At 45.0% G+C, this 27017-nt stretch overlaps 1 protein-coding gene across 1 annotated transcript in view; it reads right to left on the reverse strand.

Moving 5' to 3' along the window:
• Positions 1-15554: 15554 nt before the first annotated feature.
• Positions 15555-27017, reverse strand: part of LOC146801949 (myb/SANT-like DNA-binding domain-containing protein 4) — a 52971-nt gene continuing 41508 nt past the window's right edge. The window contains exon 4 of the mRNA XM_085621473.1: positions 15555-26120. Coding sequence (XP_085477599.1) covers positions 25545-26120 — 576 coding nt within the window. The 3' untranslated portion in view covers positions 15555-25544. The remainder of the gene's footprint in view (positions 26121-27017) is intronic.

Consider the following 27017-nt stretch of genomic DNA (forward strand, 5'->3'; position numbering starts at 1 on the left):
AATATGGCGAGACCAATTGGCATTGCCAATGCTGGTTTTTAAACTAGGTAACACTATCCAAACAAAAACACTCCACACCATGCTACATAATTCCAATCAGCATAATTTCACTTTGCGTCAAACACTCCCAAGCCACACAAACTCTTCAGATTTGTTCCACACCACATAATTCGACAACAAACCACATAAATCAACACACCACATACAGCCAATCCACACTACCGAATTACACATCATGACACAAAACAGCACACTATATAATTAAACTCCACAACACAAAATACCATTCCACATAATTACACTCAATCACGCACAATCCCATGGCACACAATTACACCACTAATTCAATCCAACCCACATTATTCCACTACACCCCACATACATACACTCCATAACACAGTTAAAAGACATTGCCATTTACAATGCCAATAGCTCTTACTCAAACAAATGCAAGACCTATTACATTTCCAATGCTTGTTAAGAGTTATTCTCACCAGTGCTGCAGGATCCAGGGCCTGTTCAGTGAAAAGCTGCTTTGCTTGTGACCTGGTCACAGCAAACACACTTGCAGAGAGGCCCAACATTTCTGCATGGGTCCTTAGCTCTACTTCAACGCAGGCTGAATTTTCCAAATCATTGCCCAAGAAACAATCTACAGGGAGGTCCAGTTACCCCTCCCCGGCTGAAATTAACAACTGCCAAGGAATGAACAGCCCTGACATTGCTAGCATTGGTCACTTGGCTGCCTGGTAGGTCCTCGCAAGTCCCACCCTGGTCCCGGTAGATCAAAGGAGCGTCTGCATCACGTTAGTGATGTAACGTCATGCATGATTTTCACGGAACACATTGGTTTATTTCCGGCCGTTGGAGAGTGGCTGAGGGCGGGCTGTTGGCTGAGCTGGGGATGGCAAGGCAGGCTGGAAGTGTGCAGGACTGCCAATAAACGTTTTACTTTATTACAAAGTCCAGCAGAAGTGAATATGTACGAGCGCCCGCTATCAATACAGGTATCATTTTCATTGATAGATTTTATTTGCTTCAAAAAATGACAAGCACCACTCCAAAAATAAATATCCGGCATTAAGGAACGTTCTTTTACTCTCCTGTCTCCCGTGCTGACTGAAGGCCTGCGCTTCAGATTTATGGCCTTGTAAAATCCGGACGATGGTTGCCAGAGGCTGCTTTGCTTGAGTTCTGTTTAAGCTTGGATTTGTTAGCGTTTAGCAGGATTCCATGAAAAGCAAATCCTTTGTACATTTATTTTGCTGCCCTGCCTTTCTGAAATTAAAAAAGAGCGCTTAGCATGCAATTCTATCAGCACTGACCTAGAGCTGTCTTTAATGGTGCATTCAAAGTGCTCATGGCTCACCACTAACTATGGTGTGCACTTGAAGCTCTGCACTCATTGGTCCAAGTCAGTTTTCGTTGGTCAGTGCCTAAAATGTTTTTTTGGGTGTCTTACAAATGTTGAAAGCTTATTTCTATGCCTTTAGGCTATGTTTATCCAAACAAAGATGATTGAATGTACACATTCTAATTCCTTTATTCTACATTGCTTGAAACTAATTTGACTCTTGCGTGCTGCCTGGGCTTGCGTGCTCTGCCCCTGTAACACGCATGTATGATATCAACAAAACTGGAATGTTTGTATAGTGTAATTATAGCTGCCTCGTCAATCATTTGCACCCAGGAAAGTTTAAGCAGATTAAACAACATGATGTTGCATGTAAGGTGATTTGGTAACCACTTCCACAAGTGGTAACTCACATTTAGATTTATGGACTAACAGACTGTCATTGCAGATCATCATTGCCTGTATAAAAATGCTTTTTCATCAACAAATGATCAGTAGAACATCTAAAATGAAAAAACATTTGGTTGTATTACAAACAATTTGGAAATTGTAGCTATTAGAAAGTTGTTGGAAGGGTGGGCCATAGGATTTGATGATGCTGGCATTTTTGAATACACAGGTTCTTGAATGTGTAGTTAAAAGCCATGGGTTAATTAGTAGGTGTAGGGAGGTTGACAGAGGAGTAGGATGTAGTGATTTATGGGACTTGTATTTTTCTTTAGAGCACGTGGACCTGAACAGGCAGGAAGAAGCATTTGGTTAATCAGCAGGGTAATAGTAGGGTGTGGTCATGCTGAGTGAGATGCAAAGGGGAGGATCACATGATAGATGCAAATTGAGCACTTTCACACAGAAGATGTGGAAAACGGTTGGAGTTAATGCACTGTGAAATGAAGAATGCAGGTACACAAGAAAGCTCAGTTCATTTTGGTTGTGGCTATGTCTGTTATTGCTATAGAGTCAGTTTTAATCAGTTGATTGTGAACACAATGGTTGTGATCTCACTGCCCAAGTACTCAGTCAGGGTGCATGCGAACATGGATATAGAAGATAGGAAGGCACTCTTTGGGAGAGTTTCTAAATATGTTTTTACGGGCACATTTTGGATGAGTATAAACACATTCTTGAGGGGGTCAACGAAAGGGTGTCTTGGACAGCACAGCTGTGCATTGATGAGACAGGCCAAGAACGATACAGCCTCGTCACCCCTCAACTATACATATTGAATTATTCTATATTTAATAAAGCAGTGGTGTACTCTTCTCTTGCTCTTCCCCAGTATCTTCCTCCCCCTCACACCTTATCCCTTCCCTCCATTCTTCTTTCCCTTTCTGCCCTACGTGCACGTTTCCTCTTAATTCCCACCTCCCATCATTAACTGCTTTTCATGTTTCACCTTCTCATCTTTCCCTTCCACTTTCTTTTCACACACTCCCCGCTGTCTGCTCTTCTTCCCTTTTTCTTTTTTTAAATTTTCATGTTGTGCCACTCCAGTCTTGCACACCCCATCTCTGCTTTCCTCACTTCTCGTCACATTCTTTGTCTACCATATCTATCTTTGCCTTCAGACCTCTCCTCCTTCCTCATTCTCCCTTTTATGTTTTTCATTCTTGCTCATTTCTTTATATCCACTCCAGTAATCTGTGTTGTTCTCAGGGTCATAAATTTAAATCGTGGTGCGGCAACTCAGTCTTTCATATATCTAAGGTCGATAAAATGTGTGCCAGTGAGCTGGAGAACATTTTAAATTCAGTGTTAAGGCCCCTTTTGGTGAATATGTGCGTTACAAACATACATGGTATGTTAAGGACACAAATGTATTTCAATCTTTTGTTTTTCAATTTCTATGCAATATTACATGGTCATTAGCCTCTCTCCTTGACCCAGTACCTTTCATAGTCATTCCCCTGACCTCCTTTCTTTCCTTTGTCTCATCTTTTTCTTTTCCCTTTCTTCTTCCTCAACACCTCCAGCCATGCCTCCTATAACCTCTTGCTTCCTTACACCCTCATTCCATTCTTGCTTTCTTGCACCCTATTCCATTCTTGCTTCCTTACACCCTCTTCCATTCTTACTTCCTTACACCCTCATTCATTCCCCATACTTCCTTCCTGGGTGCATTTAATCCTTCTTCCTCCATTATTTCCTTACTCTTTTTCCTGCTCCTTCCTTCACCTCTTTAATTTCTTCCTTTCTCAACCATTCATTGTGCTTATCTTGCTTCTTTCCTTTCTTCTTTCTTTTCATCCATCACACATAATTCACTTCCTTTCTCCCTCTATTCCTTCATTTCATCCTTTCACATTCTTTTCTTATTCCTTCCTTTCATCCATTGCTCATATATATCATCACTCCAGTACTCCCCTTCCTGCCTGCATTTGTTGCTGCCTTCTTTAATGCATTCCTTTAATGTATTCCTTCCTTCACTTTTTCCTTCCTTTTAAACAGCACAGTAGAAGCACATTCTCTTTAATTTGCAAAGGTACCTCTATGTCCTCTAATAACCGTTCCTGAAGCTGCATTTTGATATTTACACACATTCTCCAATTTGAGTTCACTTTTAAGTTGTTGTCATAGACTTCCCATTTGTTACATTATGTTAAGTTATATTGGACTTGTAGAAAAACTAATCACACAAGAGGGTATCCAGGCACTTGAGCGGGTGTGAGGTGCCCGAGGTGCTTAAGTGAAGAGCCAGGTCTTCATCTTCTTGCGGAACTCAAGATGTGAGGTGGTGGCTATGGTGTGTTGAGGCTTGTGGATGTGGGTGGAACCGATAAAGGAAGTGGGTGGAGCCAGTAAATTGGGTGTGGCCTCCTAAAAAATATTTGAGCACCGGCACTTAATATTTTACAAATCAAGCACTGGTCAGAACCCATCTCAGAACCCAAGATTAACCCTACTAATCCCTTGTTCCCTGTGCCAACACTTGTACCTGTGCTAGGGGGCACAGTTGCCTTAGGGCAGTGATAGTAGGAGTGTTCTCCTTGGCTTTTTGACAATCGGCATAGTTGGTCCAATGGGTTTTCACTTTAGAAAAGTAATACCAAGGTTTCTTCGTGCCTTTGTTGGATTGTGGCTCCTCCCCCAGATGCAGGTTTTTAGGGCCCTTGAGAAGACTTTTTGTCTTTGCCCTTGTCCTCACCCTTATCTTGAGTTTTAGAAGCATCCTGGTTCTTCTGGTCACCACCACTGTTCTGTTTCTGCTTGACCCTGGTTCTGACCCATTTATCTGCCTTCTTTCCCAATTCTTGGAGAGAAGTCAGATGTGAGTCCACCAGGTATTGATGGAAAAGCTGACGTTGGCAATTATTAAGGATCTGCTCCCTCATAATCAAATTATCCAATCCTTGGTAGTCATGCACTTTGCTGCCAAGCAACCAAACTTCCAGAGGCTTAATGGCACTATCCACAAAGTCTACCCAGTCCTGGGTCTGTGCCCTCTGGGTGTCTCAGAACTTAATCCTATATTCTTCATTGGTTAAGCCAAGCCCATCAAGGAGAGCACTTTTCAAAACTGAGTAATTATCAGAATCCTCTTCTCTAACAGTAAGGAGCTCATCTCTACCTTTGTCAGCAAAGGAGAGCCACAAGATAGCTGCCCGCTGCTCTTGAGGGACCTTCTGAACTTTACAGGCCCTCTTTAAAGCAGGTATCCATTTGTGGATGTCATCACCAACATGGCAGGGATAGACAATCTTGTTCAGATTCCTATGTTCAAAGGAATGTTCCTTAACTCTAGGGACACTGTTGCTGCCACCATGGGACTCTAGTCCCAACTTTTTCCTGGACTTCTAGGTACTCTCTCTCAAGGGCCAACTGCTCTTGCCCAAGCTTAGCTTTCTCAAGAAGTTAGTGCTCCCTATCCAAAGAGTTCCCCCTTCTATTAGAAATAAGAGGTCCCTACTGACTGTCCTGAGCCATTGGATTCTGCAGAGGAGGATCGAGACTTCTTTGGTCTACTCTGCACCTTCCCAGGAGTATCAACGGGGCTTCCTCTAAGCCACCTGTTGCTTCCTCTGGGAAGTCTGAATTGTCCAGGTGGGAGTCATCAGGTTCCCCCTGGTCAGGGTTAGATTCTAGGTCAAAGAGGATTTCCCCTCCTGGCCTATCTTCATTCCCTGCCCCACCCGCTCATTCCTGTTCATCTGACCCTGTTGTTTTCCTGAGGTCACCTAACAGTAACATCTCTAGGAGGCATGTAGTGTTGACTCCTTTTCCGGTCTTCAACTTTGTAGAGGCACAGTGCTTTCAGTTCTTGAAACTAAAGTTCACTGTATCTAGTAGTCAGAGAGCCACTGGCATCTCCTTTGGAAGACCTACTAAGTGTGGTGTGGTGTTGCACCTACTTAACCTAGTGGGAACTAAACTCTCTTAAGTTGGAGAAAGGGTGTGCTAGAACATGGACTTACCAAACCCCAAGTTCAGTAGCACTTCCTTATTCTAAGCTTATATTATATGTGCCTAGCAGTAGTGATAGTTTTTCAATCAATCAATACAAAGATTTATCTGGTAAAACGATACATGCTTGAATCCCAACCGCTGCACACCAATGTGAGAAGCTGGCCTGGTATATGATGTCCACTAACAGAAGTGGGCACCTTGCACCAGACAACCCTTACGGTGATTTCAGAGATCTTAGACAACCTTAGATAGCCCTCTAAGTGGTAGCTGTGGACAGCAGCCTTCAGGCTTAGTCCTGAAGAAGTGTAAAACAGCTTGTTTTACCAGAATGTAATCTTTTCGTACGTTGCGGTGGATTTTTAAAGATTATGGACCCTTTCCAGTGGACCCTGAAGAAACCCCGTGGAAGACAGAAGGTTGGTGAGCCATCCCTCTCATGGATACCCTAGTACCCACTTACCTACACCAGGGAAGCCGGGTGCATACGTGTGAAGTGGTGTCGGAAACAGCCGTCAAACCCAATGGATGACCTCAGGAAAGTGCCGCTGTGGAGGAAGGAAGAAATGTCCGATGGAATCCGAGGATGGATTCTTTTTTTTTTAGTGATGACATTTATCAACACACCACAATACTATGTTTCGTTTGGCAACCATCTGCCCCAGTGTTGCCCAGGTTTTCTCCTTGCTATTGAAATCTGTTGGCTCCCAAATATTTTACAGACCTCTTTTGGCTTCTAGGCTTGGTCCCAAGGTTTCTCCCATACAATGTAGGACTTTTTCCCAATATTTGTTAATGTGAGCACATTCCCAGAGTATGTGCATGAATGTACCGTCGTGCCCGCATTGCCTCCTACAGTGTGGGTCCACCCGTATCCCATCTTTACCATTGCTGGTCCCGACAAATATACTCTATGTAATATTTTTAACTTCACCAATATTGATCTAGACAAGATTGCAACTTCGTTTGGTGAAGCTTGCGCCTCTAACCAGTCTTCCTCTTCGAATTCTATTAAATCAGTTTCCCATTTTCTACAAAGTTTTGCGAGAGGGTCAGGGGTATGATTAATCAACTTCCGGTAGGTCAGCGATATTGCTTTCTTGGGCATGTATTCGTCAAGGAGTCTATCCTCCAATGACAATGCCTCGGGGAGTGCTACTCCCACTGGGATATTAGTTTGTAGTGCATGCCGCACCTGCAGATATCTAAATCGTTCTGTGTCTGCCAGCTCGTATTCTTGCTGTAGTTGCGAAAAAGCCATCACCTCTCCTCCCCTTCCCTACCCTCCATAGGTCCCCCACCCAAACCAGACCTATGATGTCCCATTTGACAAATCCCTTAGTCTTCCTCAGGGTACCCAATTGCTCGGAGTCCCACAAAGGGGTCCGTGGCCCATCCCAAGCTCTTATGTACAATATGCCATATCTGGACCGAGTGTGCTGTGGGTCCAGTTACTTGCAGTTTTGCAGGATTGGAATAGAGTGCCCTGATGTAGGATCCTCTCAGTAGCAGCCACCTATCCATTTGATACCCGGGGTCTTCTCAGGCCGATACATACATTGATTAATTGCCGCCAGTTGACCCGCCCAGTAATATTTCTAAATGTCAGGGAGTTCTATTTCTCCATCATACCATCCCCTCACCAATTTTGCTAACGCTATCCGGGGGTGTCGCGTTACCCATAGCAGCGCCCGCTGTGCAGCCTCCTTTGTCTGTTTAGTGCTTTTGCCTTTTCTGTTGCCACATCTTTATATCCTTCCCTTTTTAATTTGAGTATGAGCGTCTTTTCATTGTCTCCACTATTTATTAGTTCTAATTCTAGTTGTAGGATTTCTGTTTCTAGCTTGATCAATTTGGCATTGCTCCCTTTCTTTGCCCCCGCTATTTGTGATTTTGCTTGCCTTCGGATCACGGACTCCAAATGCCTCCCAGAGTGTCTGCGCCGAATCTATTGATCTCTCGTTTTCCTGGAAGTAAGACTATTTCCTGTGTAACTATTGCTTTGATGGTCAGGTTACGAAGATGCCAGGGATTGATCAGAGCTATTCTTCCTGCTTGTCCCTCCCCCGCCCCCACTCGTACCCAAATCGGAGTGTGGTTCGATATGCTCTGCGCTAAGTATCTGACTAACGTGATGTGTCCCACCTGATCTACCAGTGTAAGGATGTAGTCAATCTGGGAGAGAGTATTGTGGGAACCGGAATGGAACGTAAACTGGGCGTCTAGGGGGTGATGGATCCGCCACACATCCACCATCCCGAGCGCCTCCATGAAATTGGGAAGGACAGTCTGTGCAGGTCCCAAATGTCGTGATGGACATCGGTCTTTGTGGCCCAACACCACAGAGTTAAAGTCGCCACCTATCTCTAATCGTCCCTCGGGAAATGTCAGCATGACCTCCCCAGGTCCTTAAAAGTGGTTGCCTGCAATCACGGGGTACATAAACCGATGTTAGCGTGAGTGACATTCCCTCCCATCTTCCTGCTACAGCTGTATATCTCCCGGATGTGTCGTTCTAGGTATGGTCAATTTTAATGGGAAAGGATCGCCTAATCATTATTCCCACCCCCCTGGAGCCCGAAGTGAATCCTAAGTGTGCCACCAATCGATATCCCCATCTTGCCAGTGCCCTGCACATATAACCAACTAGGTGCGTTTCTTGAAGGAGGACCACTTCGGGGGAATGCCGCTTAATGCATTGTATAACAATCCCTCTTTTGAGTTTGTCCCCCAAATCCATTTACATTCCAGGACAGGAGTTCGAATCTTTTATCCTCCATCGGACTGAGGACTACCGCCCTTTACACTACTTGCCTCAATGTCTCCTATGTCTACGTTCCGTTGGGAGAAGGCGTCCGCAAATCTAGCTCGTTGTTGACCGCTGGCACCCAGCCTTATTTTTGTCTGTGACCCTCCCACTCCTGTGTATTTGCGGTGTTGTGTTGTCATCTAACATACTAAATTCTACCATAAAATCACAACATCCCCCCCACCCTGCTTCCCCGCACTCTGGGCTCAGAACTGCCCAAAACCCCAACTTTGCAGTGCCTGTCTCCCTAAGTATAAACTAAGAAAAAGTTGGGGGGGGTGGCTCTACTTCCCCAGTCGCTGCTAGTCAGTGTATACTTTGTCTTTTATCCTCCCCTCATGCCATTATATCAAATAACTTTAATGTCACTTATCGTTCCTCGCTGAGTCTCAGTCCGACGTTCCCATGCTGTTAGTACAGCTGCCAATCTTTATCTTCATTCCCCAGATCCCTCTCCACCGGCTGGTCTTGTTGCTCCTTTCTTTAGGGACAGTTTCTTTGCTGGGGCCAATCTTTCCCTCTCCGGGCGTTATGTTTTTTTACTGGTCTCCATCCTTTCAGTCATTCCAGTGTTGATTCCCAAGTGTCGAAGAACCACGTCTTGCCCTCCACTTTGACTCTTAGTTTCACAGGGAAGAGCATAGAATATCGGATACCTCTTTCTTTGAGCTGTTTCTTGGCTTCCAGGAAGGTACGCCTCTATCTCTGCACATCCATTGTAAAGTACGGAGAGAAGGACAACACACTATTCTCATTTGACCGGAGGAGATGTACGGGCAGCCTGCAGTATTTTGTCGCGGTCTCTGAAATTTAAGAATGTTGCCAGGATTGGATGTGGGGGTGCTCCCAGTTGAGGCCGGTCCTCTGGAACCCTATGTGCTCTCTCCACTGTGAAAAACTTGGATAGATACTTTGGCTGTAGGTGGTTAATAATTAGGTCCGGCACAAAGATCTGTCGCCAGACCCTCTGATTTTTCAGGCACAATTATTCGGACGTTGTTGCGTCTTGAGCGACCCTCATAGTCTTCCAGCTTGACCTCCGTCAATGTTTGGTCTTCTCACCCAGCTCCAATGTGGTCGCTTCTATGACCTTAACCTTCTCGCCCCTCTTTTGTAGATCCACTCTCATTAGTGTCATCTCAATAGCGATTGAATCCATTCTGTGCTCCAACGATGTGCGCACCCCTGCAATGGCGTCCATTATGTCTTGTAGCGTCGGGTCGCCTTTGTCTGATTCTATTTTGACTGCATTCCCGTTCTGCGCTGGGTCGGGATTCACCGACTTTTGTGCTGTGAATTTGTCCAATTTGGTCAGAAGCATAGTTTTTGGTGCTTTAGCGCCCGAAATGGCTGCCTGAGAGCTGGTCTTTGGCAAGAGTCTCTGCGAACGCAATCTGCCGACCGCACTCGGGGTGATCTCTCAGTTCGGCCTGCCGGGGTCTTCTTACCTGGCTCTCATATCTCCTCGGTCTCGGGCGTCCGGGCCACTGAGTCGCCACTGGGTCACCACTCCCCTCACCGGCTAGTGAGTTTACGATGTCTCCCACTCCTCAGCACTAATGGAGCGGTCTCTGCAGCTCGATGTTCAACTTTGGGGTTGGTTCTTCTCTAACTGCTGCTATGCAGTCTTCCCCGGTCCAGGTGCATCTTATTGTATACCTGGTCTGCTTACCAGACAATTAGTCGGCGTTCGGGACCCAGGGGCACTATTAGGCCTTATGTCGTCGTCCTCCGAGTGAGCGGGTGACTGTCGCATTCCGGGCCCTCAGGATCTTGCCCGTTGTCCTGATAATTCTCTGTAGTCTCTCCCCGCAAAGCGCCGTTATGCGCTCGTCATCTGCCTCTGCCGGTTGTTTATTGCTCCAAGCCTCGTGTGTCTTCACTTTAGTTTACCGGTGGGACCGCCGAACTGCAGAAGCCGGCTGCCGCTCCTCTTCCAATCACCATACACCCACGGCCACCCCACACCTGGCTCTGCTCACACTGGGATTCAAGTTGGTGCAAGCCCAGTTCTAATGCTCTTATTTCCATCGAACCTGTCCGGGTCACTCAGTGGGAGCACAGGGTAGCGACCGCTGTCTGGATGCCACACTATCTTCAGGTAGTTTCCTGCACGCTGTTCCCGTCGTGAGGTCGGCCGCCGCTGGAGGTATGGCGCGGCTTGTTCCTTTACTCGATGACGAGGCTTTCCGCTGCAAATAGGCTCCAGCACATCTCCTCCTTCTGGCGCACTTTATTTTATTGCTGCAGTTCGGATTGCCCGCTGCGTGCAATCTTGGGACCGCTAAAGCATTTGAGGGGCTATACACAAATATTGTGTCAGATGTAGGGCTGAGAGGTAGCTGCAAGTAAAGGGGACAGACTATGTCACTCAGGTGTGACCAGGAGACTTGGAAGACGAATACCCTCTGATGTCAGGTGTTGCAGGATGGATGACTAGGACCTTGACTCTGCAGCTGTAAGGACCAGGCGACGCTGAGGAAGACCAGGAGCCGCCGTGCACGAGCTGTCCCACAAAGGATGTGGAGTGCTGAAGGGTCAGTGTCCGGCGGGAGCACCAACAAGCCGTGGCAAATACAACCAACACAGGAATCAAAGAAGGAGAAACGTTGGGACCAGCAAGGTCCAGGGGACTCACCAACAGCAGGGCAGTCAGGGCAGGACCGAGCAATTAGGGGAGCCCAAAATAAATAAGTGTGACCCTCATGTGGACCCACAGGCCAGAGGCACTGGAGTCACAAGAGGACCTCAAGCAGCTTGCCAAAAGATGCAGGCCACGATGCAGTGTGGCTGAAGATTCTGGTCACTGGAGGTGCTCGAGGTTGGGGCTACTTTGAGCCCGAAGATCTCCTTGAAAAGAAGTCAACAAGCCTTTGCAACTGCAAGTTGATGCAGTGCACAGGAGTTCAGTTATTGCAACGCTCACAAGGGATACTGGCCTCAAACTTAGTGAGAGGGCAGGGCAGGTCAAGCCTCGGGAGCTGTGGAAAACCGCCACCTGTCTTGCAGAGCCTTTAGAGTCTAGAGGAACTCAGGATCAGTGGACCGGTTGACTTAGTTGCAATGCCTGCGAATACAGGGGAGCGACTCCTTCACTCCAAGGGAGATTCCTTCAAGTTTCTGATGCTTCACAGGCCTTGGAAGGATCCTGTATGATGCACAGGCACAGACAATGCAGTAGATTGGAAGGGAGACAAAGTCAGGACCAAATGAAGTCCAGGGTGCCCAGACGGTAGAAGTGGTGTCTGATCTGAATCTTATCCCACAACAAATCTAGAGACCTACACCCAGGAAAGCCCTTAAGTACCCTAGAGAAAGCGTTGGAAAGATTCAGGGGACCCTCCCAGGGAAGGGTCTGGACAGGGGGGCGGTTACTCCCATGTCCTTTGACCAGTTTCGCACCAGAGCGGGAGCCAATGGCTCCAAGGACTGGTTTGAACTGGACTATGAACTGGGACACCAAGTGTGCCCCTCATGCAGACTTTCTGGCGATGGCAAGTGCACCCACCCGGTCCCAATACACTAAATCCTTTCTGGGAGGGGGTCACACCTCCCTGTGACAGGATGCCTATTGTTCCACCTTCCTCTGCTCGAGCTTGGCTCAGCAGCAAGAGGGCAGAAATGGGTCTGTGGTCGGCAGCAACCATTTTGTGCTGTCCGGGTCTAGAAGGTTGGCACCGTGAACACAGAGCCTACCGGAGGGCTCTTCCAGTGCTTGGAATCATACCTCCCACACTTTTTACGGTGTGGGAGGTATGATTCCAACATGTTTGATACCAAACATGATAGGATTCGTTGCAGCCGTTCACGAGATGGTCATCACGTAATTACACGGTGCCCCTCTATATAGTATATGGCTGCTTTACTGACAACCCGGGAGAATGGACTCATGCAGGGGCACCCTCTCACTTAGAACCAAGCGCCCTGCCTTCAGGAGTGCAAAGGCCTGCTGTAGGGGTGACTGCTAGGTTTTAAGTGCAGTGACCCTTAGATATATGAAACCTATACCTTAAGTGAGTGGAGTAAGCACCAACTCACACAGGATGCAATGGCAGGCCTGTAGTTCCATGTTGCATGGTCTCTTATGGGTGGCATAATGCATGCTTCAGCCCATGGGAGACCTCTGGGGTACCTATGCCCTGGGTACATGGGTACCATATACTAGGAACTGATAAGGGTACCCTAGTATCCAATCGGCGATTGTACCTAGGTACTAACACAACATATTAGGGAAAAAGCAGATAGACTTGGGTCCTGATTAGCAGGATCCCAGTCAGACTAGTTAAAAACAGCATCACATCAAGCAAAGAGTGGGGGTAACCATAGAAGCAGATCCTACTTTCCTACACTGTCCCACACCATACTATGGAACAACAAGCCATATCATACAATGACAAGCCATACAATATCATGTAACACCACTGCACACAATGACAGGCCTTAATATACAATACCACAGAATTACAGGCCATGTGATACCATACCATACAAAATAACTATAAAAAATTGCCAAAGCCAATAGATTTTACACAGGCGAGACCTATTCGTTTTGACAATGCTTGTAATTTATTAAGTGTGCAACTACCTTAAGGTGACCTGGAGTTAGTCTTTCTCTCTTGTAGTAGTAGTAGTAGTAGTATTAGGTCCACAAGGAATTGATGGCCAAAAGCATAGAGAATTGTGTCTGTGCCACTAAAGCTGGTACAGAGGCAGGTCTTTACTTGGCTCTGTCTAGAATCCAGCAAAGATATCCAAACTTGGCACATCAAGTCATTTTTTGGATTGTGCTACATTGTTGAAGAAACGTGCGTGCAGAATGTAATCGAAGTTTTAGAAGGAGTGAAACTTTGCCATAGACCTACAAAGCTTCCGGGACTGTAAGTAGTTTACTGAAGGGGACTCAGTGATAAATCAGCGCCTGCCAGTATGGTGCTTGGGCAAAATAGGATACTTTAGATGTAGATATCATTGCTACTTTGGTCGGCATGGTAAGAGTTACAGTCCTTGTGATTGTGAAGATAGACACACTATTCTTAGCTTTCAACGTGACTCCTAGGAGAAGAGGTTAGTCTCTTCTGTCTTTACCTTGAAGAGCCAGGAAGACTTTATCCTCACTCTTTCCAGTCATCTGGTTAAAGTCTCTGTAGGTAGTAACTGGCCACCCCTAAGCCACAATGCTTAAATGTTTCACTTAGTGTTATGTTCAAAATCCAAAGACTTCTGCAGCAACTTGCCACCGAATCACAATGGGGAAAAATATTTTGGATAGACAGAACCATAAGAATACAAAAGAAGCTCTGGGATCCTGAGACGAAAGCATTCAAAAGAGGGACAAAAGTCACAGGAAGGGGAGGGAATATACGTACTTTGGCACAACACATGGTTGTAATAGTCGTAATGCCGCTCAATAGACAGATCCTCATTCACACCTATCTGGAATCATGAAATACAAATTTCTGACTCTAACCTTAAAACGGAGGGCGTCTATAGGAAGTCTACGAAAAAGTAAGTAATCCTAAATGTCAATCAAGAGATTCAAAAGTCTAAATTAATGAGATTTTTTTGGGTTTGTAGAAGTTCATGTTAAACATTTTACTAGTCATTTAATGTACATAAAAGAAGAACATTTGACATTCTTGTATATCGTTAGCATTCAAAGGAAGCACGGAATAGAAATGTAATGTTAAGCAAACTGCTTTAATATGTGAACAAACCACTTCCTGTTGAATGTCATGATTAAGCCCAGTAGGCCTAACAAACTTCTGTTAATTTTTTAATAGGACCAGTCCCGCAAGGGCTTTTTCTGTAATAAATATAATTGGCTAAATGAAATGGAGGTCAAAGAATGTGTCTGTGTGTCAGAGGACTACACAACAACAGACTGTATTCAATTCAATCTCCAAGTCATACATGGTGCAGAAGATAGGAAACCAGAATGACTGATATTTAAGGATGTATGACGAAGCGAGTTCCTCAACCCCGCATACCTAAACAACGCAGTCTGAATAACGATGCGTCTTAACCACGCATGCCTTTACCACAAATTTTTGTGGTAAAGGCATGCATGGTAAAGGGGTATGCGTAGCTAAGGTCACCCCCCCCCCCCTCCCCTCCGCCCCCCTCCCGCCCTGAAGTGCAAATACCCCTAACCCCTCCTAACCTTCACGCTGTGTCCTCCCCCTGCCCTAATGCCTAAAACACAGTCCCTCAACCTGACCCTCACCAACCCTGACCCAGCCCTAAAAATTACCCCACCCTCCCCTAAGCCCTAAAAACTACCCCGACTACCCATTCCCCTCTACCAGCCCTGATGCATAATACCCTAAACCCCCCCAAGCCCTGAAGACTCCCCCTGATGCAGCCCAGCCCAGAAAACTACCCCAGACCACCCCCCAGCCCAGAAAACTACCCCGACCAAGCCCACAAAACTACACCGGCCAACCCCCCCAGCCCACAAAAGTACCCACAGCCCACAAAAGTAGCCCGAGCCACCCCCCCACCCCACTCACCTCACTGTGGATCTCTCCCTGCTGCCGTCCAAAGCTAGACCACCCCTGACCCACCCCCAGCCCACAGAACATTCTTGACCCACTACCCAGCCCAAACAACATTTCTGACCCACTCCCAGCCCACAAAACATTCCCGACCCAGCCCACAAAACATATCTGATCCACTCCCAGCCCACAAAACAACACCAGACCCCCAGCTCACAAACGTACCCTGACCCACACAGCCCCACTTACCTCACAGCAGAACTCTCCTTGCTTCCTGCTTCTGTCCATCTGCAAGCCCTACTGCGCATTGCCTTAACCAGGCACATGCTTGGTTAAGACGTGCGTGGTAGGGCTTGCGGAGTCCTAACACTCATAGTTTAGACAGCGGTGTTCCTTCCGACTGTTGCCCAATATTTAATAATCCAATCATGAGATTGATCGCTGACAGTTATCAAATGATCAGAGCTGTAGTACAGATTCCAACAGGCAGCAAAAAGAAACTGAAAATATGTTTTATTTGTCAATACACACATACAAAAACAAAACACAAGAACTTCAAACATGGTGTTAGACATTTTTAAAACACAGTTATATGCATGTTTTCTTGCGAATATTGGACCACACTGGTACAAAAATGCTGTGTGACAAGGGATCAAGGATTTCTCACGATGTCATTAACAGGAAATCTAACTACTACCCAAAGCACTTACATTCAGTAAATACACATCGGGTTACCTCTAAGCAATTACTTTACTATTAGATAATTAGCATTAATCCTCCCAAATGTATAACCTCACCGGAATGTTTTTAAAAGCGGTTTGACTCTGGCAGTTTAGATAGATGGTTTACATGAACAAAAACATTATGTTCTACAAAACTGCTGACTGAAAGGCTAGCCATGAATCCAACCTTACATTTGTTTTGCAAAACTCTGGATCTTCTGTGAATAATCTTACAGTGCAATGTCCATGAAGTCCGTAAAATATGACAACAGCACTAGTTGTCAGGCTTATACTTTTGCAGCAAAACAAAAGATAACCAATTTTCAGTTCGAAAACACATATTTAACGTCTTCATATTTTCTGCACTTATTAACAGCAAAACACACCAGCATTACAACAACAATGCTCACACATTCCTACAAATTATTATTCAGGCAGCTTAAGAAAGTAATCCTGTTGCTGTATGCTTTGATGTGGCAACAGCTTTATGTAACAATCTGAACTGTGAAGTCTAATGTCCTAAAAATCTTGCTCACATTGGAAGTACAACAAATCTATGGAAACAAATGATTTGACAACTGGCTGAGCAACAGAAGTTCTCGTATCTTATTTTAGGACTGTAGCACTAAACAGTTGGACATCTGACCAAGCACATACACCAATAACACTAGAAATTGTTACTTTTCCTGATTAGTTTTGCACCCTCACAAGATTACAGAAAAACACACAAGGTGATGAATTACTTAGTGCTGTGCAATAGCGCACATGTTCAATAAAAACATTTACATGACAACAGCTTAATCAATACAGGAACTACATCTGTGTCAAACTTGCGTATTTGGCAGTTGATTCTCAAGCTACAACTTGGAGGTTATCTGTTCTCTATATGTTGATTTTTCTTAAATGTAATGGCTCTCTCTTGTAGGAGAGCTGAAGGGGACTAGAGGAACCCAGCAAGATTAATGAACACACACAGAATCATTGAGTGATGTTTGAAGAAATGTATCTTAAACCAAAACAGAAAACAAGACCACAGTTTGATGTTGTTTGTGTTATTCTGGATTTAGAAGTGTTGGCCCAAATCTTACTCCTACATTGTTTGCTAAGCAACTGTAGTGCTTATTAGGTATACACATCAAGAAAGCCATTTATGACAAAATCATAATGAAACTCTCCATAATGGCCAATATCAGTATCATTTATAGTTTGCTTTGCATGGCCAAACTTCTCGAAAAGGTAATAGTGTGACAATTTAAGCCATTTTATGAAGTTCCTCAGATATATCCTCTTGCAATTCTAAGAGTGTGATTATGTTTCGGCACTCAATCAATTTCATTGTTGTATGCTAGTCAGCGGCCTGAACCAATTGAATAACCTTTTCAGGGTGCACCAAGCCCATCTATAATCACATATTCATTCTTTAGTACAGGTAAAGATAACCAAATTCACACAGTGTTAGACTCTGACTTCTTAATTTAATAAACACAAAATAATGCATTTAGGGCTGACTTCTTCTATTTTGATTAACAGACTGTGCAGTAGGGCTCCTTTACATCAGAAAGTATGGATATACACCTCACTAACCGACTTGCTCCAAATACTCATTTGCCTGCTACTCTGTACCAAAATGCACATTGCATGGCAAATACATAAAAGTGGCTATGTGTTCCAAAGGTGTTTTACCTGGACTTGCAGAAGTAAAAAGAGCGGGCAAATACATACCCATCCATCCACCCTTCTTTCCTTCTAAGTTCTAGAAAACAGATAAACGGTGTTAGTAGTACAGCAAAAACTTTGGTGTATAAATATTAAAAAGAATAATTAACACTGTATAAATAAAATAGCCAAGATAGAACAGTAAGACAATACAAGAGTAGAGAAAACACAGACGGTTCAGGAATGAAATTGTGCAAAACAAGTCCTCCGAGATTAAACCTGTCAAGATGTAAGAAATATTGTAAGTGGGGGACGATCGAAACAAGAGGGCAAAAATAAAAACAACGTTGTCATGCAACCGCATCATACATCACAATAGGGCAGCCATTTCACCTTTTTTGTTGTTGTTTATGATTCAAAGAAGGTGAACGCCAATCATGGAGTGGTACAAATTATTGAAAAAAAACAGTAAAAGTACATTTGCAGAAAGGAGCAGCTGTTAGCAAATTGTAGCTGCAGGGCCCTCCTAAAAGTTTAAACAGAAAAATAATTGTAAAAAGGAACAGGGAGGGGCTGCGAAACAACAGAGAAGTGGGGCAATGGAGAGGTGCTACAAGTAAATCCCACCTCGCCGATAAGTGGAATGGGAATCAGTGGGGGAGAAAAACGTGGAGCATACGGGGAGCATGGATATGAAAGGTAAAGCAGCACACAAGGGAGAGCAAGACAACTGCTAAAAACAAATACAAATGTAGTTCCCTGATGCAACCTATGGAAGACTACAAGTTTTCCAATCAAAAATTATGGAAAAGAGGCAGAGCAGAGGGTCATACACAAGTAGAGGAACCTAAGCCTTTGCATAAAAAGCAAGAAATTCGATTAAGAAAGCCAAGCCATGGGATGACCCATAGTCCACTCTAAGTATACTGCATAGTAGGCCAAATGTCATTGAAAACCAAAACTTTCTGTAGGCAAGACCTTTATTTAAGAGAGAAAAAAGTGCGAGGGAGGCTGTTGATACAGAGAAAAAGAGTAAGAGGAGAGGAGGAAAAGGAGAGAGGTAGCACACATTTCGAGGTGTGGCGAGTGGATCTAGTATATGTGTTTCACTGGCCTGCTCCTGCCTTTAATGACAAACATGTACAGCAGAATATAGATGGCTTTGCTGCAAAACCACAGTGAAGTCAGCTAACGGGGACAGGATTTAGGATGCACAAAAAATGCAGACCTTTCTGCTCTAGGACTCTAGCTACAGATTTACTCAAAAAATACATTTGGAAAGCACAGGCTGAAACTCCTTTTTCTCTAGGAGAATAGGTAGGGAACTGCATGTATCCAACGATTCCATACCTACGCCGCAATGTGTATAGTTATCTTAACTTGCTTGTTTGGCAAGAATCTTTTAACAACGAAAGCTAGCTATCTCATTTAACTTGTACACTTTGGCCACCAACCTACCTTGATGTAATGGATATTACAATATTACCCATACTTTGGCTACCAAACAACGCTGCAGGATTATACCAAGTGGCAAATACAGGATAGAAGTGTTCCCCAGAAGGAATATGCTACTTACCAGTATGCATCTGTTCTTGGCATGTAGAGCTGCAGATCTACACACTATGCATAGATCGCCATCAGGTGTTGGGCCTGGATGTTTGCACTTTTTTGTCTTGGTAAGTCTTTGGAAGTCACAAGTTTAATGACACTCCTCCTTTGGATCATAGTGCGCATGGGTATTGGCTCCATCCTCAGATTGTTTTTCGCCAGCAGGGAAATGATGGAGCTTTGTAAGAAACAGGAAGGATGCCCATGTATGGTGTATCTAAGTAAGATAATACTGGAACAGATAAAGGTAGCCGGGTGGGCGTGTCGATCAGCAGCTCTACATGCCAAGAGCAGATGCATACTGGTAAGTAGCATATTCCGTTCGAGGCATTTGTGCTGCAAATTACACACTATGCATAGATTGTATAGCATTATCCCCTCCTAGCGGCGACCACCAGTATCTGTTGCAGTAGTTTAAAATAGCGTTTTGAGTACAGCCTGGCCCACACTAGCTTGTTGTTTAGTTTGCACATCGACACAATAGTGTTTTGTGAATGTGTGCGGTGTAGACCATGTAGCTGCTCTGCAGATATCGTCTAAGGGAATGTTCCCTAAAAATGCCATTGAAGCCCCTATCTTTCGTGTAGAGTGGGCTTTAGGAGGAACAGATAATGTACGTTTTGCTTTGTGGTAACAAATCTGTATGCATTTGACAATCCACCTAGCTATCCCAGATTTTGATATGGGGTTGCCCTTGTGTGGTGGTGAGAAAGACACGAATAGTTGTTTGGTCTTACGAAAAGGTTGTGTTCTCTCTATGTAGTACAGCAGTGCTCTTTTGACATCTAAGGTGTGAAGAGCTCTTTCTGCGACTGTTTGTGGCTGCGAGAAGAATACAGGCAGCTCCACAAACTGATTGAGGTGGAAGGGAGAAATGACTTTAGGAAGGAACTTAGGATTAGTTCTGAGTACAAACTTATTATGATGCATTTGCAGAAAAGGTTCTTGAATAGTTAGTGCTTGTAGTTCGCTAACTCTTCGTAGAGAAGTAACACCTACTAGGAAAGCAGTTTTCCATGTTAAGAATTGTAGCTCACATTTATGTAGAGGTTCAAATGGCGGCCCCATTAGCCTTGTGAGATCAGTGTTGTTGTTATAGCAGTATATTACAAATCTTTTCCACTTGGCTGCATAGCATGCTCTAGTGGTAGGCCGTCTAGCTTCTTTGATGACGTTCATACAGTCAGGAGGAAGGTTGAGGTAACCGAATTATAGGAGCTGAGCTGGGTCTGGGTGTTGTATCTCTCCATGGTTTTGGGTTAGGAGGTGTGGAGAGAGGTGTAATTTTTGGTGCAGAACTACGGAGAGTTCCAGCAATGTGGTGCACCATGGTTGTCTGGCCCAAGTTGGAGCAACTAGAATGAGCGTTAAGGAGTGTTGCTGTAGTTTGCGCACCACTAGTGGAATGAGTGGGAAAGGCAGAAAAGCGTATGCAAATCTGGTTGACCAGTTCATCCATATCGCATTGCCTTTGGACAATGGGTGTGGATATCTGGCGGCAAAGTTAGGGCATTTGGCGTTTTCGTGGGTGGCGAAGAGGTCTATCTGTGGTTGCCCCCACATCTGAAAAAACGGTTGAAGAACTTTTGGATGAAGTTCCCACTCGTGGATTTGTTGTGTTTGACGGCTCAACAGATCGGCTATTGTGTTTTGGACTCCTGGGACATGTTGGGCTAGGAGAAAAATGTTCTGGAGGTATAGCCCACCTCCATATGCTCTGTGGGAGGTGAGAGAGCTGCAGAGAGTGTGTCCTGCCTTGTTTTTGTATATAATACATGACTGTCATGTTGTCGGTGTGGACTAAGACACCTTTGCCTGAAATGTGTTTTTGGAATGCTTTCAAGGCTAGGAATATGGCTAGTAGCTGCAGGTGCTTGATGTGGAGTAACTTTTGCTGAGGTGTCCACCTGCCCTGCATGGTGTGATGAAGTAGGTGAGCTCCCCAGCCGGAGAGCGATGCGTCCGCTGTCATGACTATTTGAAGAACTGGCTCGAGGAACGGTCGCCCTTTGGAAAGGTTCTTGGTGTTCCACCACTGCAGAGAGCGATGGGTACGACCGTCTACCAACACCAGATCTGTTAGCTGCCCTGGAGCCTGGTTCCATTGGCGTGCTAAGCACTCTTGGAGAGGACGCATCTGGAGTCTTGCACGAAGCACTATGAAAATGCAAGAGGCCATCATCCCTATGAGTTGGAAGAGAGTGTTGCGGTTGAAATCTGGTGAGAAGAGCTTGTATGCTAGCGCCCTTGAGGTGTCTATTGTGGCACCGAGGTGGTGGTGTGTGTGGGACGGTTGCAGCTGGGACTTGGCGTGGTTTATTGTGAACCCCAGGTCGTGAAGTTGTTGAAAAGTGGCGTGAGTGTGTTGTACACACTGATTGTATGAGCTGGCTTTTATGAGCCAGTTGTCTAGATATGGGAAGACATGGATGTGTTGTCTTCTTAGGTGTGCTGCCACCACCGCTAGGCACTTGGTAAACACTCTTGGTGCTGTGGTGACTCCGAATGGGAGCACTTTGAATTGATAGTGCTGACCGTCCACTACGAATCTGAATCTGAGATATTTTCTGTGAGCGCTGTGAATGGGAATGTGGAAATAGGCGTCCTTGAGGTCTAGAGTAGCAAGGAAGTCGCCCTGGGAAGCAGAGGGAGGACCTGCTGAAGTGTGACCATGTGGAAGTAGTCTGAGTGTATGTATAGGTTAAAGGGTCTGAGGCCTAAAATAGGCCTTAGAGATCCATCCTTCTTTGGTATGAGAAAATAGAGGGAGTAAACTCCCTTGTTTTGTTGGTGCAGGGGAATCTTCCCCCGACTGGAGTGGAATGGTCTGGGGGAAGTGGAGGAAGTCATGGGGTGGGGGTGGAGGCAGAGCAGGAGTTGTTGTTTTAGCCTCTGCCTTTGCTGTTGTTCCCCCTGTAAACACCTCTTTGGTAACCTCTAGTAAAGGTGGATTGGGTGGAAGCTTTGTAAGAGGTGGAGGGGCTATCAGAGGAGTAGCCATATGGGTGCTTCTGAAGGATGAGCGACGAAAGGACCGTCTGGGAGCTTGCAACTGCAAGGCTCCCATAGATTTGGCCGTGTCTGTATCCTTTTTCATTTTCTCAAGTGACACATCCACATTGGAGCCAAATAGGTGTTGCTCATCAAAAGGCTGATTGAGTATAGAACTCTGGACTTCGGGTTTAAAACCTGATATGCGTAACCAGGCATGCCTGCGAAAAAGGACACAGGTGTTTATTGCCCTTGAAGCAGTATCAGCTACATCCAGGGCACAACGGAGAGGTGTTAGTGATGGTTTTACCCTCTTGTATGAGTTCATTGGCCTTGTTTTTATACCTGTCAGGGAGGTGCTGCATTATGTATTCAAGCTCATCATAATGTGCCCTGTCATACCTGGCTAACAGCGTTTGGGTATTAGCAATGCACCAAATGTTTGCTACCTGTGACGCTGTTTGGATTCCTATCTGGTGTTGGTCCGTCACCTGATGTTTGGGTATTTGCTCTCTTCCTTGCATTAGAGACTACTAAGGAGTCTAGTGGTGCGGGGCCTTTAATGTATACTGGGTCAGTAGGAGCAGCCTTATACTTCTTTTCTATTCTCGGGTTGATGACTCGAGCTCTGACTGGGTCTTTAAAGATCTCTGGTGCATGCTTAATGACCCCTTTAAGCATGGGCAGAATTGAGGTGGACCTTTGTGTGGTATGGAAGGTGTCCATAAGAAAATCTTCCTCTACTGGGTCTGTATGAAGAACAACCCCGTGGTATTGGGCAGCCCTGTGAAGGAGCTGCTTGAAGCCTATATTGTCCTCTGGAGGGGAAAGCCTGGAGGGATAGATGTCACCTTGTGGGGTGTAAGGGACGTCTGGGACACTGTAATCATCCCAGGGGTCCGGGGAGCCAGTAGGGGTAGGGTCCCCAAGGGGTTGATCGGAGGAGGAGGAGGGATTCTTAATGGAGAGGTAGCAAAAGTCTCTCTTTTTCGGTGGTGGTGCGGGCGGAGGCTTTTCCAGGGGTCTTTTTTTGATGCCAAGCATTAAATGACCAGTCTTAGGATCCTTCACAAGAGTCTTTTGGGTAGGATCTGGACGAAACAGTTCGTCTGTGGGAAGCAGATCCTTCGGAGTCGAGGGTTTCAGTGCCGTAAGCTTTTTCGGCGTCGACTCTGTAGCGGTTCTAGGCTTGGAACCATGTAGTTTTGTAGTGTCTTTATCCGATGGAACCGGTTGTTGTTTTTTCGGTTCCGAGGTCTTCGGCTTGGAAGAAATCGGGGCCTTTTGGTGGGTGCTTTTTAGTCGGCTCCGAGGGAGTTGTCGGTGCCGAGGAACCTATGGTAGCCTATGGTAGCGGTTGGTGTGGATGAGGACGTCTTCTTTATCGGTGCCTGAGTTGGCAGGGTATGCTCAGACGTGAGTCCCTTGCTCACATTGCCACTAGATTCAAGCAAGCCTGGCTGAAGACGGCTGAAATGCCAGAAACCGGTCCTAGGAAGCTTATTTCCGGTCCAGGGAAGGCATGGCTTGGCAGTTCGGGCTGGATTGTTCCCATGAGGCACAGGGTCAGACTGATTTGCATATGGCCATGTCTGAACTGGGATGGCAGAGTGGGCTAAAGAACGGTGATGGATCAAACCCGGATCTGTTGACTGGGTGGTGAGTGTTTGATTGGTTCTGATGCTCCGTCCATCACCACCCCCTTTTGTACCGCTGAGTTTGTTTTTCGGCACCGAGGGTAGGCGGACTCGAACCCAAGTCACTTAAAAGTCTTAATAGGCTTCTTTACCGGGACCAAAGGCGGGGCATGGGAAGCAGTGTCTCGGTGTGCACCTGGGCCCGAAGGTGAAGGTGGTACCAAAGCCTTTTTTGATAGTGTCGAGGGAAGGACTGGGTCGGGGTCGACGTCTGTACTCACGGCCCTTTGAGCTGGAGTGATGACTTCAACGTCGGAATCATCTGCTTCGGAGGTGCTGATGATGGCTTCTTCGACCCGACCCTGCTCCGGAACATAGACTCCCTCTTGAAAGATGTCGTCTGGGATGGAAGATGACGAGCGCGCCATTGTTCTTCGAGCTCGTCGGTCCCGGATTGTCTTCTTGGAGCGGAAAGAGGCTTAAGCTGGACAGTCTCTGGCCTCGTGCTCCGGTGAGAGGCAGAGGTTGCACACCTCATGTAGGTCGGTGTGGGGAAACTTCAACTCACATCGAGGTCACTTCTTAAATGGCGTCCTTTCTATGAGCCGGAGATGAGTCCCAGGTAGGCCGAAGTCCTTCGTCGATGACCGGAATCGAAGACTTCTAAGTTGAAGGGTCGCGTGGATTGGAAAACGCGATCGAAAACAAAACCGTTGAGAAGGGAAGGATTGCGCGTCGAAAGAGAAAACCATTAACAGTTCCGAACTGGAACGCGAGAACACATCCAAGCCCGATGGAGGAATAAAACAATCTGAGGATGGAGCAGATACCCATGCGCACTACGATCCAAAGGAGGAGTCACATACCTTGTGACTTCCAAAGACTTTCCAAGACAAAAACAAGTGCAAACATCTGGGCCCAACACCAGATGGCGATCTATGCATAGTGTGTAATCTGCAGCTCATATGCCTCGAACATGAAAAGTTATATGAATCAGTAGTGGATATGTAGTACCCCCTATGGAGTAATATAATAGTTGAAGTGAAGCTGAGACTGTAACTGATCACTGTTGAAAGCAAGCAAAATCGTTTTTCCATTTTCATTCCAGACTACTCGAAAGCAACACTTGCACCCTTACACTGTAATACAGCATTTCAAAATACTTTTATCAAAAAGGATCCAGATTATGAACCATCTTTGCACAGAAAAAGCACATGGCAAATAAAGTCATGTAGTGTTACAACTAAAATAATATTTTAGAATTGTAGTGTTCTTGATAATACTCAAGAGAAAACCTATACTGAAGTTGAGAAGGGCTGGAGGGCAAAATGCAATGACTAGTGTAAAATCTGCATGCGTACAGAGGTCCTCTGCACTTGCTGAATGTGACAATTCACTGACATTATGGAGAAACCCTGCAATTTGTTGAGTAGATGCAACAGATAATGTGAACTGTTAACTTCTTAAATTCCAACAACAAACCTTACTTATTTGGTTTGGAAACTGCAGCTTAAGAAACGCTAATACTAACTGCACAATCTAATTAATTAATACTGCCCATAAGGTCCATGCACATACTTCATGAATTATTGCTACACTACATAAAGTATTAGTAGACATTTCATTGAATGCAGAATAACATTACACTGAAAAATGTGGTTCATAACAAACCCTCCAATAATACATGTATGCTTCTTTTTCAAATAGCAAACTCTTCAGTTTGATTTCACATCCACTATGGACAGACTACAGAGGATATTAAGAACAGTGTTAGTGTTACATGATTACCAGAAAGTTACAAGACCACAATAAATTAGACACTGTTGCTACTTGTTCACAACTATTAAAGCTAATAATAGCGCTTCAGTAGAGCTATTGAGTATGTCCTTCTCTCTGAATTAGGAGACGTTCTTTTTCAACCTGCAAGCGCTCCCTGTCAATCTGAAGCTTCTCAGATTCAAACTTCAAAAACTGCAGCCTCTCTTTTTCCAGCTGCAATCTTTCCTTTTCGAGTTTTAATTTTTCAGTTTCAATATCCAAGGGCTGCACAACAGTTTTTTCAGCTTGCACATGTTCATTCTCCACTGTAGATTTCTCTGCATGTACTACGTTCATTCGGAGCTTCTCACGTTCAATCTGAAGCCTCTCCTTCTCTAGTTGAAGCCTTTCATACTCCATGTCCAGATGCCGTAATCGTTCCCTTTCGATTTGCAGCCGCTCTTTCTCTACTTGAAGACGTTCAGCCTCAATGGTCAATCGCTGTCTTTCAAGCTCTATTTTCTGCTTCTCTATTGCTACATGCAGATGTGAATCCCTGTATCCAAGTCTTGTTTGGGCAGAGCTCTGGGTACCAAATTCTTCATTATGGGAAAAAGCTTCTGTCAGTTCATTTTCCCTTTTTGAATCGGGCAAAACGGAAATAACCTCTTCTTGATCCTCAAACTCATACTAGTGGAAAGAGAAATTACTGTAAATTATTTCAGCCACATTAAAAATGAATACTGCTAATTTTTAAGTGCACAAACATCAGAAAATATAAAAAAAATAGGTAATATTTGAATAATATACTATTATTTTTTGATGGATCACATCACACACTGCAGCGTTAAGGCAGATCATTTTATTTAATACAGTAATTGCAGAATACACTGAACATACTACTTACCTTCAGTAATGATGGAAATCATAGATTCCTTACATGAACCACATTCAAAGGTGCCGTATTGGAGCCGCAAACTATAATTCACCAATATAGAGTCCCAGGCCCAATGGTGGAGCCGACTGATGTTCTGACTGGAGTTGCGTGAATCCACTGGAAAATGCTTATCATCTCAAAATAAGGCGCAACATGAGCTGGTGAGCTTTGCTCCATCCAATTTTTCCATGCACTACACAGTTGAAGGACGGAGCAAAATAAAACAGTGAGAAATAAAAAAGGCAGTTCATTTATCCTCAACAAGCGAGGCAGGAGGGTGATAAGGAATTTGCAGGAGCCACTATTTCCACTAGAAAGATCATTATTGAATGTAAGTACATAACTTTCTTGTAATACATTTTTGCCTCTGCTGATTCTTCACATGAACCAGCCAAGGAATCCGAGATGAAGTAGGTCCATTTCTGGGAATCACAACAAAAAGATTGCAAAAACCCTTTTCAGCATGCATTGTCTTTCTACAGTTCACATCAGAACAATAGAGCAAGGATGAGGCAGTAGCAAATCACAGTGACAAAGCCAAAAGAGTTAAGGCAGCTCCCATTCCTCTTTTATAATGAACACATAATACTTGGTGGGAGCTATCAATTTGTAGCAATATTTCACTGATTAGAGGGCAATGTGGAAATGGG

The sequence above is a fragment of the Triturus cristatus genome, chromosome 8, assembly GCF_964204655.1.
Source record: "Triturus cristatus chromosome 8, aTriCri1.1, whole genome shotgun sequence".
Classification (NCBI taxonomy): Eukaryota; Metazoa; Chordata; class Amphibia; order Caudata; family Salamandridae; genus Triturus; species Triturus cristatus.